General features: G+C 39.1%; 1 protein-coding gene across 8 annotated transcripts in view; it reads left to right on the top strand.

Annotated features, from left to right (window-relative positions):
• Window positions 1–19,636, top strand: part of OSBPL8 (oxysterol binding protein like 8) — a 68,300-nt gene that overhangs the window by 14,466 nt on the left and 34,198 nt on the right. For 4 of the 8 annotated variants that reach the window (XM_028745339.2, XM_028745334.2, XM_028745335.2 and 1 more), the window contains exons 3-4: window positions 4,239–4,275; window positions 8,995–9,132. In XM_028745339.2, the coding sequence (XP_028601172.2) occupies window positions 4,239–4,275; window positions 8,995–9,132 (175 nt within the window). Of the gene's footprint in view, window positions 1–2,353; window positions 2,411–4,238; window positions 4,276–8,994; window positions 9,133–16,586; window positions 16,773–19,636 lie in introns of those variants that run through there. The other 4 variants (XM_028745342.2, XM_028745340.2, XM_028745344.2 and 1 more) reach the window with 3 other exon arrangements.

Here is a 19,636-nt window from a genome sequence, read left to right as displayed (position 1 = left end):
GGGAATAGGAGTGCCCCTTCCCTTTTACAATAAACATCAACAATTTTCCCCACTGGGAAGGTGTGTAAAAGAGAGTTACTTGAGGTTTGAGCACATATCGTCAGAAGAATTCCCTACCCTCAAAAAAGAAAAAAAGAGGGAAATGCTTTGATGGTTTTGTTCTTTTAGTAGCATCTAATTTAAACCACAAAAGCAGATGAATTTTAGTAGAAAGTGTAGAATAGTACTTTGCAGTGTTTCATAATTTGCGTGTCTACAATGTAAAAACTTCCCAACAAATTGAATATCAAATATACCTTTTATAAACTCTTGCAGTTTGCTTGCTTTTTCCCTTTTCACACTTCTGATTTAATTTAAACCAGCTGCCACCAACCTGGTGCCCTCCAGATCTCTTGGGCTAAAACTCTCATCAGCATGGCTGGGCTGGCAGGAGCTGTAGTCCCAAACTTCTGGAGGGCACCGGGTTGGTGACGGCTGGTTTAAACTGGTCCAGTAGGAAACTCATGTTGAACCTGGTAGGAAATAAGAAATAACAGGGTTACACAAGAAGCAGAATATATAGCAACTGCAACAGGAAATGGTAGTGGTAGATAAAGAATTGTGAAAGCAACCGCCTTCCATCATGTGGTAGTTTGCAAAGATTTGGAATATTGTTAGAACACAAAAAGCATAGAAGAAGCATAGAAGATCTCAGAGTTAAACAAAATGTCATTCTGAAAATTGGGCTGCTTTTCCTGAACTATGTGGAAGGTAAGAGTGTGACATAACACAACCAAATTGGAATATACTTCTTAATTTAAAGCTTCAATTTAATGATATTGTGGCCAGGACAAAAAAATCAAAGGCAAATAGAGGCCATTGACTAGTGAAATTATTCATTTTTCCTGTCTCTAATGGGTGTGCCTGTATTCTAGGCTCACCAGAATCAGCTTGAGATTTAGAAAAATGTTTAAATGAACAAGTGAAAGAAATAACTAAATCTCTAATTAGGTAAGCAACATGATAGAAAATGTTGAATCCCAGTTTTTGAAAAAGTCATATTCTTCTATATAAATTGTTATATTCAACAAGTAAACTGCTACATTGTAAGAGTTTGAAAAACTAAATTCTTGCTTCTTTCCTACATAATATGAACTGTGATTTTTATACGTGAAATTGTAGTTTAGCTCTTTTATTTAGTTTGAGGCAGCACAGTAAATATAGGGATTTTTTTCACGAGTACAATATAGCAGTAGACTTGTGTGTTAGCCTGTTGCTTAGGAGCTCCTTGAAAGTAATTAGCTATGCAGTGCTGAAATATTTACATACTGGCCATTACAATAATCTTGGACGATCAGCTTTTATCTGCTTCACTCAGCTTTCCCATTTCAGTGCTTCTCTTGTTGGCATTTGCTCAGTTGTACAGGCTTGTGGAGGTCTTAGTGGCTAGACTATCCTCTGCTCTATTTTATCATGTAAGTACTGATAATATAGTTGCTCCATTGTAAGACTCATCTGAGTCATTTATCCTTAAGATGCTATTTCTGTCTTTCTCCTCCTCTTTCCTTCAAAGTGTTGCATGAGAGATGACATGTAGTTTTCACAATGAGCTTGAAAGACATTCATTTAGCAAGTGATTATTCTAGTTGATTTGCAACACTCGATCTATTGTTTCATGACAGTTTGACTTACCATTAGTATTATTTTAATCTATAACTGTAAAATAAAAGTCCGTTAAAATGTGCAGCATTGCTCTCAGATGTGTTATGCTAACTTCAAACAGTCCCAAAGTGCCTCCATAGCATTACCAGCGCAAACATATTCCATAATCTTGAACATTATTTAATTATGTTACCGCCAATGCAAGGCAAAAGTTCTCTTGTAGCGAGTTGTTTTTCAAACTTTTCAGATACTGAACTTGCTTATAACCTTTTATCTGCAATACGGGACACGGTCCTGATTGTTATTTTTATTTTTGACTGTGTGCAGATCTTCCTACTTTTCTTAGCAAAAGTGTTGCTAGTTTAACCCACTTCAGAGTGGGTCATGATCCACTCCCCATGTTTTTCAAACTGACTAAGAACCACATAGCTCAGGAGTAACCAGTGTGGTTTCCTTTAGATGTTGAACCACAACTCCCCACTCCCCCAAGCCCTCACCAACAACTGGAAGGCTACCCCTGATCTAGCTCACTATTGTCTGCACTGACTGACAATAGCTTTCTAGGATTCCAGACAGAGATGTTTCTCATCCCTCTCTGGAGGTTTTAGGGATTGATCCTGAGACCAAAGCACACAGTCTGCCACTGAGCTATGCTAGCCCCCACCCCACCCCACAAACTTGATTTAATATGGTACATTTTCTTTTCCTTTAGTAGAGATAACAGACAGGAATCTTTAAACAGAGAAGGAAGTATTTTAATAGATTTGAGGTAAGGTTTTTAGTTAACACCATAGTTTAAGCATAATGAATTTCAGAAGCATACTGAATATTATTATTATTATAGTAATTAACATTCATGTCATAGTGATGTTCATTGGTTGCTTCAAAGAACATGTAAATATTCAGTCATGCAACTATTTAGACAGTTGCTTAATTAAGGTAGGTACGAATCAAGTTTAGACTACATAGCAGATCTTTCACTTTTAACAAAAGAACACCTCCAAAAGGATACTGTTTTAAAAATCATACATTTCTGATTTTATCATGATTTTTTTTCTTTCTCCACTAAAGTGCTGAATGACAAAGAACTGTTAGACACACGTGTTTCTGACTTTCCCATATCTGTAAGGGCCAAAAGAGACGTGTGTGATGGTCTGTGTTTCTTTTTATGTTAAAAGTAACCATGGAAGAACGACTACACTACCCTCCCTTCAGAATGTATTGTTCAAAATCCCCCACAGCTAATTTTGTTCCCTAAGGAAGAACTCCCCCTACCCCTGTACTCATCTCTACCCCCCCCCCAGTGGAAAAGCAGCTGGGGGAGACATGTTTGATCAAGGGGAGGAGAGGCGAAAATGAAGAAGGCCAAGCAGCTCTTCCTCTGCTTAGACTGACAGCCTTTTACAGCAACTCTTGCTAACAGTTTTGATGTACTATTAGTAGTGGTTTGTGGCTGTCAGGTTTTAAATAATTTAAATGCATGGTGCAATTTTAAAACAATGCTTAATAATAACAAAGAATATTGTATAATTGTATCAGTATGTAATTTTATATCATTCAAGTGGGAACCCAAAGGCTTGTAGAATATCCCGTCCATGAGAGGAGTGTTATTCAGAGCTCTAGCTGAATGTAAATGGGAATCTTCTCATGATGTTCAGGTTGCATTCTTCATCATGCTAAGACAGCATGCCAGTTTAGGGGTACCCAGGAGAGGTGGTGTAGCAACAAATGGAAATGGGAGTTGCACAGAAAGAACATTTGGTGGTGCTGCTGCTGCTTGGAGCAGTTGCCTCACTTTGCCTAATGTTAGGGTTGACTTATCTCACTGTAGTTGAAGGAAGGGAGTATTTTTTAACCTTGCATACTATTCATCAAACGTTTTTCTCAGCCATTTCCCCAAGGCTGCCTATGGACTACCCCGCACTTCACCCCCCCCCCCCATTTTTCGGGTTACCCTGTTTTGCTTCCAAATTGATATTCATTCAACTACCTCAGTTTGCTATTGGAAGAAATTATGCCTAGTTGAAATCCATATTTTTAATAATATACTTGACAATATTGTATGCATTTCCCTCATTAGAACAAGATTCCATTCTAACTCACTAAATTTGATGTAGTATTATTCAGTATAATTTAGTTAGCTGTTGTAAACTGAAGGTAAAGACTTGATTTTAAGTTCTGCAGCTACTTTCTACTATTAATGGATTGAATGAAAGTTAAACTTCCTTTATTGTAAAAGGCATCCCTTTTACAGTGGAAGTTGGTGTGTTATGTGATTGGATAAATGAAAAATAATGTTGAAAAGTATTTGTACTTCTGGAGAAATTAGTCATTCATTAACTGCAGCAAAGCTAATAATGGCCTGTTACTAAGCACACTTGTTTTGTTTTCTCTTTTTTTTGTGCTGTGTTGTTCTTAAGAAAATTAATCAGGACTGATGTGCATTTTTTATTTTTAGTTTCAAACTAACATGCTGTTTCCCTTTGTCTCTCTTGCCTTTAATTGTGGCTGCCTCCTCTGCTATATTCTCCCTCTCCATTTTTGGCCTTGCTGCTTTTGTCTGCTGTTCTGCGTACTCAATTGCACGTCACCTCAAGCATCATGATGAGATCAAAGACTGCCAGGGATCCTCAGGTAAGTAAATGATTTCTGCTACAACATGTGAAGAGCTATATTATCATATTCCCAGATCGTGACATGATTAGGTTCTTCCGCTAGACACTGTCAAGTGCCGAGCTTTTAATGAATGATCAGACACAAAGTAGCAGAGGACTAGGTGAACTACAGAAACTGCGCAATTGTGTGCAAGCACATGTGTGTGTACATGCGCACAAGCTTAAGTCTGCTGTGACTTAAGAAAATAAAGAATGTGAAAATAGTAGGGGCCTTAGGTTTTTTTTTAAATTTGGAAAACAAAATTTAAATTATTCTCAAAATGGAACACGTATATATGGCTCTGTTGATTAGAGTATAATTTAGACTGTACTATAGTGACTAGTAACCTTGTTCTGTTGGCAATAATCTCCCTGTTTTAATAGCAAAGTGGAAGCTAGTAGCCATCCATGTGATAGTAAACAAATAAAAGATCTTGCAAATAGATTTGACTTGCTGTCTTAAATATATTTAGCTATATTTGATTAGCTATTTTTTATTTAATTTTTTAAATTTACTAAGGTTCTCTTGTGGGGTTATATCTCAGTATTCTGATTTTATTACAGCAGTGCTGTTGCTTGATGAAGGAAATCTTACTCAATTAATCATCTGAGTTTTGCTTTAAATCTGCATAAGTTTGCATGTAAATAATACAATAGTTCTGAAGAAAATTTCATTGGCCTAGTTCACATGACCCAGTAAGCTGAACTATGGCTGTGGGACTGCACAGGCTTTCGGAGAAGAAGTCACAGATGCTTTGCTTCTTCCAGCCTTTTTTATTCGCATGTTTAGCATGCCACCGAAACCCAAGTGTGTGGTGAAGTTCTCTCCTAACTAGCCATGAGCTGTAGCCAGGGTTTATTCTTGTCTACAACTCGAAATTAACAAGATGAGAGCTTTACTGTGAGCCCAGGTTTGAACACCACACTTTGCCAAACCGTGGATTAGCTCAGTGCAATGTGGGAATAAAGAAGGACTAGAGAGAGAAGTAAAGAGGGATGAGCTCCTCTCCAGGAGCCTATGCAGTGCTGGTAAGCTCTAATTGGCTTACTGTGTAATGCAAAGAATCATGGCATTTTGGGAGGGCTAAACAGTGTGTTACTTGATTTAAGCTTTTTTAAAAGTGTGCATAATGCTGCTGCTCCTATTTTGAAGAGAAAGCAGCTGAGAGGCCTTGATTCAGTAGCATGTTCCTAATCCAGCCAGGGGTTCTTGCTAGAACCCAATATTGGAGAGATAAATGAAAAATATATAGACAGCTATCAAATGTTTCTCTTGGGGCTATAAATAAGCAATATTTAGCACTACTCCTCTTGTAATACAATTAAAAGGAATTGCCTGCTAAAGTCTTCTCAGATAGCTGACACCATTCTGTTGAAGAGCTCTTCTCTTAACTAATTGTAACACACTACTATAGTGAGCAAGGTTGGCAAGCTCCTTTTTGTACTGGAAAAGTCTTGAGACATCATATGTAGAGACTGAGATCCAAAGTTCCACACAACTAGTTCCATTGTGTGAATTTCTGTTTTGAATTTGTACTTCTTAAACAGTTTAGGCACTCTGTAGTCATTTTAAAAAAGCAAAGTGTATAGTTGCGGCAATCAATATATCTGCTCTTAACTGAATTTCTGCTGTGTGAACGTTGCATTTACTCAACATTCAAACACCAATATTTTCTCACTTGTTCTCGCCCAATCCCAGCTTCTCAGTTGAGATTGCCAGGGAAGTGCTGAATGGAATACAGTCATAAGTGCATTGTGGGGCTCCTGTTGAATAGTGTCTAGTCACAAGTGGGTGGGGCAGTTACACAAATTTTAGCCTTGCACAGGGTGCCATATTTTCAAAGTTTGCCCCTGTTCGGATGTTGCTTCAGCCTCAGTTAGTCTTAGACTGAGCCCTATATAGGAGCAGCAGTTCTCTCTCACCTGGAAGTTCCACCTTCACTGAAAGGTGCCTCTTCAGTAAATCATGTTACTGGAATTGAAGGGTGAGAGTTTGGATTCCTATTTTTCTGGTTTATGTTAGTGTCTGGGATCTCTTCTCAGTATCCACAATCAGTGTGTGTGACTGCAAGTTGAGAAGAAGATTTCCCTTCCTTGCCTAGCAGATTGTACCCCAAGGAATGGGGAACCTGTTAAACACCAACTCCCATCAACCCCAGCGAGCATAGCCAGTGGTCAGGTATGATGGCAGTTGTATAGTCTAGCAACATCTGAAGGCCACAGATTCCCCACCAGTGCAGTAGCTCAGCTCACTTGTTCTTTGAACGTAAGTGGGCTTCAAGCAACTAAAAGCTTTTATGTTTGCTTAATAACATCTCCGAAGGAACTCCTATCCAAGACTTTACCTCATAACTAAATGCTTAATCCTTCTAGCAGGCTAAGCCTTCACATTTTAAGTATGAGACTAAATTATGTGTATTTCTTATTATAATTACTGCCCACATTACGCTTATATTAAAGAGCCATAGACGTCATTCTGTAATTAAGGTGTGAGACAATCTATTAAAACCACAAATTCTGTTCCTTTATAAAAATCAATATGACTCATATTACCCATATGAAATTTGAAATTGAGGATTCAGGGAGGGGGGTGGGCTGCAAGCCTTTCAAAGTTCAGAATGAAAAATCAGGTATATATTTTAATTTATTTCCCTTCCCTAAAGTCTTGTGTGCTCAGTGTTATAATGTTTTTCACTTGCCACGTTGAATCAATGAAGAAAAGTGTAGTTTGTGTCATATATACAGAGTGGCAACTGCCACTAGGGGATGCAGTGGGTTTATATTGCTGTGTTTATAACTGGGACAGGGTTTGGAAGTTTAGTAAGAAGAGAACAGCTATGCAGGACCAGCTCAAGTCAACCTAGGCAAGATAAATCTCTACTGACCCCCTACTTTCCCAAAGGAAAGAGCTTGAACTGAGTGGGAAGCAAAGGATAGGTGGTTGCTGTGTGTAAAAAGAGGCTGAGGAAAAGAGATTTTGCTCAATCTCAAGGAAGAATAGGAGGTTCTGGCAAAAGGAGATCTGAGGATTCTTTCTTAAATTTTGCAGATAAATCAGTGGCTTAACCTGTCATGTCAGGATCTTCTCTACGGTAGAGTAGTCTTGGTAATTACGCCCTAATTATCATTGATGGGGTAAAATATTTGAGATGTTCTGCTTCTAAGTGTATGTGGCGAATTGCAGAATCAAGTGTTCCTCCATCTGAAAAATATTTAAAACCCCATGCAACTTTCTCCCTGATACCTGCTTTTCTATGTGGATGGGATTTACTTGTATCCTAAAATATTCAACATGTGAGTTTCCACTTGGAAGCAGCTAACTGAAAAGGAGCATAATAAAAAAAGTCTTAAGGAACAAGATGAGCAGGTTGTGGATGAGTAAGTCAAAAGGTCTGGAAAAGAAATATCCCTTAGAATTTGCTTTACCCAAGCTTTTGCTTTGCATTTTGCCCTATACTTAAGTATGGTACATTGTATGGCTTTATTTTTGGTCTTATCTCTGGTCTGTTAACCACAATAAATTTATGGTGAATATTTTAATATTGAGAGTGCAATATTTTCCAAGAGCAGAACAGAATCACTACTGATGGAAAAATGGAAGAAATTTGCACTTTCATAGTGAAGTCTCTAGAGGGCAGTGTAGCGGTATTGAAAGATTTAAAAAGTGGGGGCTTTGAAGCAACATGGCATGACATTAGAATGTGCAATTCTTATTAACAAAAAGGCAGCAGTATCTCAAAAATAAACAGGTATATTTTCTTAGATTGGAAGTTAATGCTCTATAAAAGCTATACTCTTTGGGATTGAATCTATGAATGGGTGTTATGATGTTTTGGGTATTACTTAAGCTGTTAATTAAAACGTGTACAACTCTTAAGACATAGTTTTTTGAACATGGAAGGATCTGTCCAATTTGTTGGTACCACTATTTGGTTAGCTTTAGAAATTTAATATTGGGAACGTTTGGTCTAAAGGTTATAGGAAGATGTGATTAATAGTATAGGTAGGACTGAAAATGCTGCGCAAAATTTTTTTTGAAATTGATATAGGAAGAAGTTTTATAGACCTCTGGATTGGGAAGCAGCTGTGTTCATAGGCTTGTGCCTGAAATGATATTTTAAAGTTATCAGAGTGGCATGGGATGACCACATGGGGCAGCAAATTCCTTTTAGTAACACTGGAAGACATTAATATGTCTTTACGTGAGGAATAGCATGTCCATTGTGAAGACTAATGTGCCCACCCTGATCTTCCCGCTCTTATATCCAGTGCATCCCTGCCCATAATTTTATCTTGTCCAGCTCCAGCCCCTGAGGAAATCCTGCTTTCTCAAAAGATGCCACCCTTTCCTCCCATCTTTGCAACCATTTCCCAGAACAACTGTGCGTTCTTCCTTTCCTTTAAATCCTCCCTCAAATCCCGCCATTGGTGTAAGCCTCTCATTCCCATGCCGTACTGTAACTTGGCCTAAGCTCAACAACTCCGGGGCATCCTCCCCCCCAAAAGCTCAACTCTGGTAGACCACAGCCAGGTTTTTTTAATTGGAAGTAGATCGCAGTGTCTTGGGAGTTGGATGTGCCTGCTATATACCCTGCCTTCAGTTTGCCCCCCTCCTTTGTTTCTCCTTGTGCATGGACCTGTACTCTGTAAAACACCATGTGCAGTGAATAATTAATTAATAATCCTCTTTGTTTTTCAGGTGTGGTAACAAACAACGATGAAGCTCATGTTCTGAGTCCAGGAAAGATGAGCCAGCGTCAAGGAAAAGAAGGCTATCTTACTCCAACCAAAGATCTACAGCAGCCATCATTTAGTCCAGGAACAGTCCATGGTCATGGTAAGAAGCATTTCATTAGATGACTGGAATGTCAAACTGGATAAAGGGTGGAATTCAACCTAGCCCTAAATAGATTGTTTCATCAGCAGAAGCATTTCTGCTTGTCTGATTGAATAATCCCCTCCTTTCCCATCGTCCCACGCTATTCTGGGAGTTCTCCCAACCTTCCAGAGCAGATCTGGGATAAGAGGAGGGAGGAAAGCTTCATTGTGCCAATGGGAGCCCTTACACAGGCTTCCACAGCCCATAATGTCTTCAATAGTTACTGCAGCTCTTGCAGCAAATGTGTTCATCTACATGTCAGTAAAAACTGTTTAAAAATGTGGAATCCTTTGGATGAGCTGAAAATTGTTCTCTGTTCTTTGCCTCTCATCTGGTTCAGAAAATAATTTCTTACCTTAATAAATGTGCAACTTTATGTCTTCCCTTTTCAGTCTGCTGTTTAAGGTTGCATTTGTATGCATGTTAAAAGCATTTGTAAGACAGTTTTGTACACCATTAATGGCTATTCAAATTTCTGAAATTTTTAAATAGAATGAAGAGTCAAAAGGTTAAAATTGGGAACTTGTGCTTTGTACCACTTGAAATTCCTTGCAGTTTGTGAACAGTTTCCACTCTTGTGATTCAGATTTGAATTGATTAGAATGTTTCTTAATAACAGAGAACACCAATTGGTTGAATTAACAGCCTCTACATAAATTAGGGGGTGGGACCAGATGTTGGTGGATTACAAATACACTCATTCCTTGCCATTGAACTGCCATTGACTGGAGTGATGAGAAATGTCATCCAGTAACATCTGGAGGCTTGCAGATTAGCCTGCCCTTTGCTAAATAGTGTTCTAAGACTTTAGTCCTATTCATGCTTGCATGATCTCTGTTGGAGTAAGCATACTGTATGCTGTAAGGCTGTAAGTCTGCTATTCTTTGCACACTTACCTAGGAACAAGCCTCACTGCCCAAAATAACACTTCTGAGAAAATGCTCAGGATTTGGGCTGTAAATGTTTAGCTGCTTCCAGTTGCCTCAGAACTCTTCTTTGGATTGAGGAATAGCAATTCTACTTTTGGGGAATCTTTTCTCCAGCTTTCTGATGCATGGATTGATAAAGAAAGAAACTTTAACATGTGCTGTTGTGCTGCTCATTTTTTGTAGCAGAGATTATGCTTGCCAGGTTTCCAGGCCAAATGCAAGATGAATAAAAAAGCAAGAAAATTGAAATATTTCAAATTTTCTAATTCCAATTACTGTAGTTTTTGTTTCTTTTCAAAATCATAGTGAGATGGGTTGTAAGGAGGCATTATGACGATTTTAGAGAATATTTAGCTTGAATGTGTCTGTTTGGTGCCATTACTTGCCCTTTCTTCCTTTTATCAGTTGTTACTACTACCCCTATGGCTAGTTACCCTTGGCTTTCTATGGCAAGTTGTCTGTAGAATAATATGTGTGTGTGCATATTGTTGTAAACTTATGCAGCCTTTTTGGGCAAAACTTGAAGAGAATGGGCAGGTAAAGCAAGCTGAACTTGGTGTATAGAAAGTTGCAAGTCGTTTCTTTCTTCCTGTAACATTTCAGATTACTTAGAACAGTGATAGTCAACATTGTGCTCTCCAGAGATTGTTAGACTCCAACTCCCATAAGCAGCAGCCAGCATGACCAGTAGACAGGGATGATGAGTGTTGTAGTCCAACAACATCTGGAGGGTTCCATGTTGGTATCCCTGACCTGTATTATAATATATTTCTAGTGTGCATCATGGTTCATTATTCTTAAATAAAGACAACTGTTTTGTCCCAGCAACCTGGTCTGAAATTCATTGTGTTGCTTAAGCATTTCCTAAGTGAGGACACTTCCAGTCTGTTGCCATCTTCAGGTGACCTTTCCAAGTCTACAATTCTTCTTTTTACAGCTGTTTCTTTCTTCTTCACTCTGCCTTGGCACAGCCCCATCCTCACAAAAACAGAGTATCAAACAAAATTGAAATGCTTGTGAGCGATAGGTCGAAGTAGGGCTTGATATTTACTGAGCAAACCAGAACAATTTGTTTTCATGAGATGAAAATGAAATGCCTGTGTAAATATTAACATTTGAGAAGTGATCAAATTGGTTCATCACTTAGGCGCCTCCTTAAACTATGTCTCTGGCAGAGGTATTGATCAGTTGAGATGTAAACTATATAGTTAACATCCTTATACCATATGATACCAAAATTTAATATTACCATACTTAATTAAAGGAAATTTAGTATTCACAACATTTTGTGAAAATGTCATTCTGACATAATTTTTTTTAAAATTCATTGAAAAATACTACATCATTGATTTTTATTCCCCCTGCTTTTGGTCCCTGGTTCCTCTGGGACTGACTTAGAGCCATAGGAAGGACACACAGCCATATACATATAGATACTCAAGTTCATATGGAGAAAAGTGGTTGCTTTATTAACAGGCTCTCACAGCTTAGTGATGAAGTAAACATCTGCCAATTTTGCAGAATTATATCCTCAATGTCATTCAACTTTCCAAGTGGTACAGTCCAAGGGAAGATTACAACTATACACCTTCCACTGCATTGTAACATTCCCAGACGCAGTGAGATGTCTCATTTTTGTAACCACCCTCCCTGTGTTTCCCTCTTTAGATTGCAAATTCACTTGTGAGACCAATTACGTTCTCCTACCCAAAATGGCAGGGGGCCCCCTTCCCCTCTATCCACGGTACTTTCATGGGCTATCCTATAAGCTTTTTATTTGCCACTTCTCTCAGAATAGGTCATTTTTGGATCCATTCATTATGGATGAACTAACTTTGCTCCTCCCCACAGTAGTGGGAGCCAAAGGGGCATGCTGTGTTCTCAGAGGGTAGTTTCATTTCAGTTCCTTCAACCATGCTAAGCTTATGCTTTGGTGTAATCCATGTTTACAGATAGCAGGACAACTGGGTTTACTGAGAACAGCTGTATTGGTGTTTATGTGCTGGAAGTTTTCATTTTCTGTTACATTCCTCTCAAGAGGGTTTGATATCTAGACACTCTACAAGTGTCATTTGTGCATAGGTATTTTTGAGTTGTTAAGTACAAGAAAGACTGATCAAGTCCTCCAGGATTGTTATAGACTCTGAGGCAGTACCATACGTTTTCAAATGCAAGTATTGCTATCTTACTGTGGAAGGAAGGCTGAATGTAGTCTTGTAAGAGAAAAATAGAGCTGATGTTCATTGGTTCTTGTTCTCAAGCTTTCCCCCCTCTGATTACTTTATTATTATTAATCAAATCAAAGCACATACCACAATTCATATTTTAAGAGCACTTTTTCTTTAGCACCAGCATAATCAAATCAGCATCATATTATGAAAATCATGGATTTCCCTGGCTGATAATCCAGCTGAGTCAAAACAACCTTGATCTCCATCAGAAAAATAATAATCAAGCACTGTTCTGCAACCTTTTATGGATCACCTGAATTGAGTTTGTGATTTATAGGCCACAGTTTGAGGACTTTTACATCAACTCTTGCCACTATCTGCTTTTCAGCATTGGACCTTTTGATTGCATTTAATACAACAAAAACTGATGTTTGGAACCGACTTGACACAATTCTGATTCTTCAGAACAATAAACAACTTGAAGTTAAAAGTTTGCAATGTGGATTCAACCCTGATTTATTGTTACACATGATGTGGCGATGCCCAGTAGTGGCTTTCTTCTTAGAAGAGATGTGCTTTCAATAAATCATGTGAAAACTGGTCTAAGATTCTCTTACATGAACCTCTCTCTAAAATATTGAGTGGTCTGAGGCCTTTCAGAAGCCCACAAGAGGTAGATGTTTATGCCCTGCTATTGTTAAAATGGCTAGCACTCCAATACTTGAAGAACAAATCCTCTGCATCTGCTTACCAAAGAGTAGAAGTCTTGAGTGCTGCATCCTTTTGAGTGCATGGCATACCACCACCCATTGTCTCATAGGTACCTCTTCAATTCTGTGAACAGGTTTTTTTCTTGTTGTAACTATTTTTGGCTCCTTTCCCCTGATAAGTGAACTCTTACTCTTCTTTCTTTCTTGCTTGCTTGCTTTCTACTGGCTTTGTTTATTTGTGTCCTGTTTGTTTTATAAAAATATTGGAAATAAATATGACAATAAACTTAAATTCTAAAATGTTAATTTCTGTTGGTCTCCTGTTTAAGTTTTTCTTAGAGATTGTGGCTGTTCAACTAACCATTTTGACCTTCTCTAATACATTAAGTAGGCAGGAACATTCATATTGCTACTGTACAGCTGATGTCGAACATTTTAGACAACTATGTTTGTAAAATGCCTGCTTATATATTGCTATTTTTAAATTGGTTAACATTTATCAAGCTAGCAGAAAGCCAGCTCCATCGACTATATGGAAATTAAGAACAGTTTATAGTTGATTCACATGTCTTTGAATGTAGTACAATGCCTTTGAGTCATTATCATACATGTTGCCGCATTTGCAATCTCAACAACCTCTGTACATACATATCTGACTGGTCTATAATGTAACACAGCAACTCATTGACTAAAATGTATTCTGCATTCTAAGTGAAGAAAATGATTTTACTCCTCCAGATGATTTCAGTGGTTCTGAAGGTACACTGGACCCAATTCTTTAAGGGCTTTGTACAGGCAACTCTCAACTTGCATGGGGGGTCATGTTCCAGGGATAGCACATAAAGCCAAAATCACATGCAACTCAAAGATTTTCACCAGTTCCTAGAAAAGGGTGAAAACTATTTTAAATACCTTCTTCTTTCCTTTCAACTTGATCTTTTATTTCCTCAAACCCCAGAACATTGGAGCAAAGCATTGGATAGAATATTTTTCATTTTCCTTTCAAACCATTATATCTTACTTTGATTGGGGGAGGGGGACATCGCTGTATTGTACCAGTACATGTTTCTGTGCTTGCACAGTGTAAAATCCATTTACTACTAAAATATGTGAAGGTGGTATCCACACGTCCTGTGACATGTATATTTCATAAGCTTCCTGCAGCTCTAACTATTCCATTCTTCTCAGATGGGATCCCTTTCATATACCGCTCTTTAAAAGATTGCCACCTTAGGGGTTTTTTTGTTGCTAATGACTGGGAGTGGAACCAAGTTACAGAGTAGTCATTTAGATGCTGTGCAATACAGAATGGAGCATTTCAGACAAGGCACAGCAAGGATCCTGGATTTCAGCTTTTTCTTAATTTTGTAATTAAGGTTACCAAGACCTGCACTTGAGTAGCAATAGTACTATATATATGAATCAAATCAAATCAGGCTGCAGTTTCCCTTGCCCCACTGGGTGATAGGGCAATGCATTGGTAGATGAGAAAAAACAGTGTAAGCACATTGTAAGAAAAGTCTAAACTGAGTTTAGAATTACACATGGTTTGGAGGAAGTAGATAGAGAAAAAGTTTTTCTCATTACTCTAGAACTCATGGCCATTCAGTGAAGCTGAATGTTGGAAGATTTGGGACAGATAAAAGAAAGTACCATATTTTTCGCTCTATAACACACACCTGACCATAACACGCACATCGTTTTTAGAGGAGGAAAACAAGGGAAAAAACATTCTGAATGAAACAGTGGATGTATCATTTTTGTGCTTCATGCTGTGGCCACAGACATGTGATCTGATGGTGAATTTGGGGTGACCCAATGCAAAGATCCTGAGGATCCATGTGGATCTATGCTTTGTAACCACGTTTTTGCACCATTGCAGCCCCAGGCAACAGTGGGTGCGTGATTTTTTTGGTGCAGGCTGTAGCCATGGACATGCTATGTGATCTGATGGTGAATTTGGGGTGACCCAATGCAAAGATCCTGAGGATCCATGTGGATCTATGCTTTGTAACCACATTTTAAGTGGGGAACGAAGGAAAAACAAAGAAGGGACATGAGAGGGGTGTGCAGAGAAGCAGCTGGCTAAGAATGCAGGAGAGGGATTTAACGGGAAGGAGGAAAGAAAGGCAAAAGTTTCCCCCCACCCAAGCCAGCCATCTCTCTCTCTCTCTCTCTCTCTCTCTCTCTCTCCCTCTCCCTCTCCCTCTCCCTCCCCCCTCTCTCCCTCCCCCCCTCTCTCTCCCTCTCCCCCAGCAGTACCGGAGCACAGAGATGACACTTTCCCCTCTGCTTGCCTGGAGGGGAGGAATGCAGGAGAGGGATTTAACGGGATGGAGGAAAGAAAGGCAAAAGTTTCCCCCCACCCAAGCCAGCCATCTCTCTCTCTCTCTCTCTCTCTCTCTCTCTCTCTCTCTCTCCCTCCCCCCCCCTCTCTCTCCCTCCCCCCTCTCTCTCCCTCTCCCCCAGCAGTACCGGAGCACAGAGACGACACTTTCCCCTCTGCTTGCCTGGAGGGGAGGGGCTTTCCCTGCTCTTTGTTCCGTTTGAGCAAACACAGCAAGGAAACTGAGGAGGGTGGGCAGTAAGACCCTGAGGCAGAAGGCAGGAAAGCTGCAACTTCCTCTTTTCAGGTTTCCCTTCTCCGTGAATCGCGATTTGATTTTTGTCTGATTTTTTGGCTCCAGGGACCACACATTCGCTCCATAACACGCACAGACATTTCCCCTTCCTTTTTAGGAGAAAAAATCTGCGTGTTATAGAGGGAAAAATACGGTACTTCATGCAGCACACTATGGAACTAGCCCCTACAGGAGGCAGTGATGGACACCAACCTAAAAGAAGATTAGACAGATTCATGGAGGAGAGGGTTATTAATAGCTGCTAGCTATGATGGCTACGCTTTGCCTCCACAGTTGGAGCCAGTAATGTTTCTGAATACCAGTTGCTGGAAACCACCGGAGGGGAGAATCCCGCTTGCAGGTTTCCCACAGGCATCCGGTTGGCTGCTGTGAGAACATACCGTAATGCCATTGGCCTAATCCAGCAGGCTCTTCTTACGTTCTTATACCATGCCTCATATTTTATCTAACCTCCCCTTCATGATAAGCAAGCTCTCTGTGGGTTATTTGGGGATTGTCTGTTTTGCTGAAACTGTCTAAACTAGTTTTAAAGTATCTACCAGAATGCATTGAGTAGAATTGTGTGTGCTGTGTCCAACCATTTTGATTGGGTATTAGCAGAGGAACCCTATGTGTTTAAAAGGCATCTGAATAGCATAGAGCAGTGGCAAGGCTGCTGCTGAGATCCTCTTTTCCTCTCTATATGTATTTGTTCACCCTGGATATATAATTAGAATAGAGCTTTTTGTCTTGGCTTACTGTTCTCTTGTTGTAAAGAAAGGACTTGCCAACAAATCTTTCTTTAGGAATTAAATTTGGCCAGTTTGACCCATTTGAGTCTAATCTGTTGTCCTTGTAATTCAGAGGTCTTGCTTGGGATAAAATAACTGAAACCTGAGTAGTCAACAAGTGTGTGGGAGGAGCTGTGGAACAGAGCAGTTTGAGAGGCAAGTCTACGGCCAAGCAAGCTGCTTTTATAAAAAAGTGCCTGAGCTGTAACCCGGTGTACTGAGAGGAACTGCTTCAGGAGAAATTCAGATTGCATTGATTCTGCCAGCCTTGGGAATACTACTTTTTGGGTTGTAAAACAGTTTGCCATTCTTGTAATATACAGTTGTTTTGTGTTTTGGATTTCCATTCGTGTGAGTTGGAGACTGATCTCTAAAGGCAAGTATATCTCTAAATAGCTTTTAAGTTGGATTGCATATTATACAGTGGTAGCTTGATAGCTACTAGCAGCTGACTTTGTTTTCCAAACAAACTCATTGCATGAGGAAAGTCACATGTTGCACATAGATGTAGGTAATGCAGATTTAATTACAGGTTTCTTTCTTATGGTAGGTTTGTTGATGTAATACGTTTGTGTGTTGTAGTGTTTAATCATATTAACCAGAAAAGTGGCTTGACAGTAGTGGGACTAATAAGCTGACTCTCCACAACAACAACACCTCAGGATGAACACAGAGTCACAAATTGATTTTGTGAGCTGTCTTGGATATCTAACACATTCTAATATCTGTTGCTGTTACAGCAGCAAAAGGATTAATTTTGGGGGGCCGGTTTTAAAAAGCCCTTATATTTCAAGTTGAACATATGTCAAGGTTATGTTCTATTTTGCTCTTATTTCAGCTTATGTTTATTATTTTGAAGTAGAAAATGTGCATTTTTAACATGCAATTGAACTTTAATGTATTTCTAGATTAAAATTCATTGATAGCCAAATTAATGAGTGCGGCATATGTATAGCAATATGCCATGTTACAGTACAATTAGGGCTATATGTTAAAATAACTAGTACTGATGGAATTCAAACTCATCTGAATAGCTGTCAGGAACAGAGCACCAAATATATTTTGAAAATGAGCAATGATGTTTAATTTCAATAGTTTAAAAGCATCAGTTATTGGGAAACAACTAGCTACTAGGAGGAAGTGTTGTTGTACTCATGACTTGTTTGTAGACTTCTAGTCAGCTGCTGTGAGAACAGAATACTGGACTAGGTAGACTTTTGATCTGTTCCAACAAGGCTCTTTAATTATTCCAATAATAACAACAACAACAACAACAACAACGACTAAAATCATGCTGAATATCAAAACTGGTAATGTTCAGTAATGACCCCCTAGGGAATCATTTTTGGAAGCTGTTCTTTTAGATACAAATAAGCAATGAACAATAATATGTGAATGTTATTTCTGCATAACTGAAAACCATAGGCATGTCATTGTTACAAAAAAAAAGTATATAAATACATCAGCGACTCTCAACATTTTCAGCTACACTGATTTTTGTAATATTTAAAGGGAGAAACAAAAGGACAAAGAAAAATTATCAGTTACTTAAGCTTAGTGTTCTAGCCAAATGGTTAAAGTGATTTTTGTGGCAAAGCTCATGCCAAGAGAGTGACTTAGCAATGCTGAATACCTTTGTAATAACCTTACTTTGTATATGACACCAAAATGACTCTGCTTGTTAGGTATTCTGCATCAGTGTTTCTCACCCCCATAGCCAAGACTCTTGTTCTTGATCTTGTTAGCTACAGTCTTGTAGCGAAGAATCTCCATCAGTTCAATTTTTGTGCAAGTACCAGGCAGTGTTGGGTGGGCATTCCCAAAGCAGGACTTGCAGACATCAGGGTTCAGTTCCATGCCCTGGTTACCCGCAAAGGCTGTCTCCCAGTCACATAACTCCTCACCCAAGTGAGTGGTGGCACTTCTGTATCCTTTCAAAGTGGGCATTATAGAACCCCCCCCCCAAAAAAAAATTCATTGCGGCTCCCATACAGAAATGCCACTTCCACCTGCTCTGGCAAGGACATTGGGGGGGGGGGGTGGCGGGTTAGGACATGGGGGTAAGGAGAGGTGAAAGTAATGGGGGGAGGGGAGGGAAAGTTGGAGGAGGGAAAGGAGTGACCATGATTGGTACAGTCGTGAGTTGATGGGGAAGATTCCGAGAAGTTTTTTTTTTTTGGGGGGGGGGTTAATCTGGAGAGGGTGATCTTAAGTGGGAGGCAGACATTTTGTGAATGGTTATGCATCAATGGCAGTGATTTTGTGGTTGTACCCTTGTCAGTTTTTCAAAATTATGAATGTGTCCTCAGGCCCAAAAATGATTAGGGAACCCTGGTATAAGGCTTTGAAAGTAGTGGCTAACACATTTTGATTATTTTCACTGATCGCCTTCTGTATTCATAGTCTTAATGACCCTGCAATCCTTACAATTTCTTTGCTCTTTGGGCTTCATTAGACAGAGAATCTTGGATGGTTTTGTCTCACTGGCTGAACAATACCATCTTAATAGTGAACCTGAATTTTCAAGGTAGCAGTCACTAGAGTGGTTGAAGGGTTCCCCCTCCCCTTTTTTCTTTTACCAACAACCACTGCAAATGTTTTTTACTTGAAACAGATTATTTCTGTGTGTACAATAATTGACACCCATTTGTTTTTTCCAATATCCAATATAACCATGCCTCAGTTGCATTTTAATGAGGTTTTGGAACAGTAGCCTATTTTCTTACAGCACAATCCTAACCATGTCTAATTAAAAGTATGTCCTATTGAATTTAAGGGGGCTTACTCCCAGATAAGTGTAGTTAGGATTGCAGCCTTAAATGATCCAATGGTAAGATAACTTGTTTTTTGGGTCCTGAAACTTTGCATTGCTTAAGTCGCCATGTTTCAGTATTTAAATCTTATACTTTTACTGGAGTAAACTGGTGCATATATAAATGTAACAAATAAAATAATAATTGTTAAGTAGCTATCATTGTTGATAACCTTCTTGAATTCACCTTGGAGGAGCATCGATGATTATTTTTGCTGCTCTGCATGCATCTCTGTCTCAAATTGCTGTTCTTCTGGCTCTGTCTTCATTTTGTCCCCTGCCAGACCACAAGATGGAGGACGCTTTATCTTTACAATTTTTAATGAAGATTTTTCAAAATACTAATCCTTTCCCTATAACATTAGATTTAATTGCATTGAATGGGCAGCATATAAATGTCAAAGAATGAAATAGGTTTTGTTGTGAAA

Source organism: Podarcis muralis, chromosome 10, assembly GCF_964188315.1.
Source record: "Podarcis muralis chromosome 10, rPodMur119.hap1.1, whole genome shotgun sequence".
Classification (NCBI taxonomy): domain Eukaryota; kingdom Metazoa; phylum Chordata; class Lepidosauria; order Squamata; family Lacertidae; genus Podarcis; species Podarcis muralis.
Note: the sequence above shows the minus strand (reverse complement) of the source record. Positions and strands in the feature narration are given on the sequence as shown.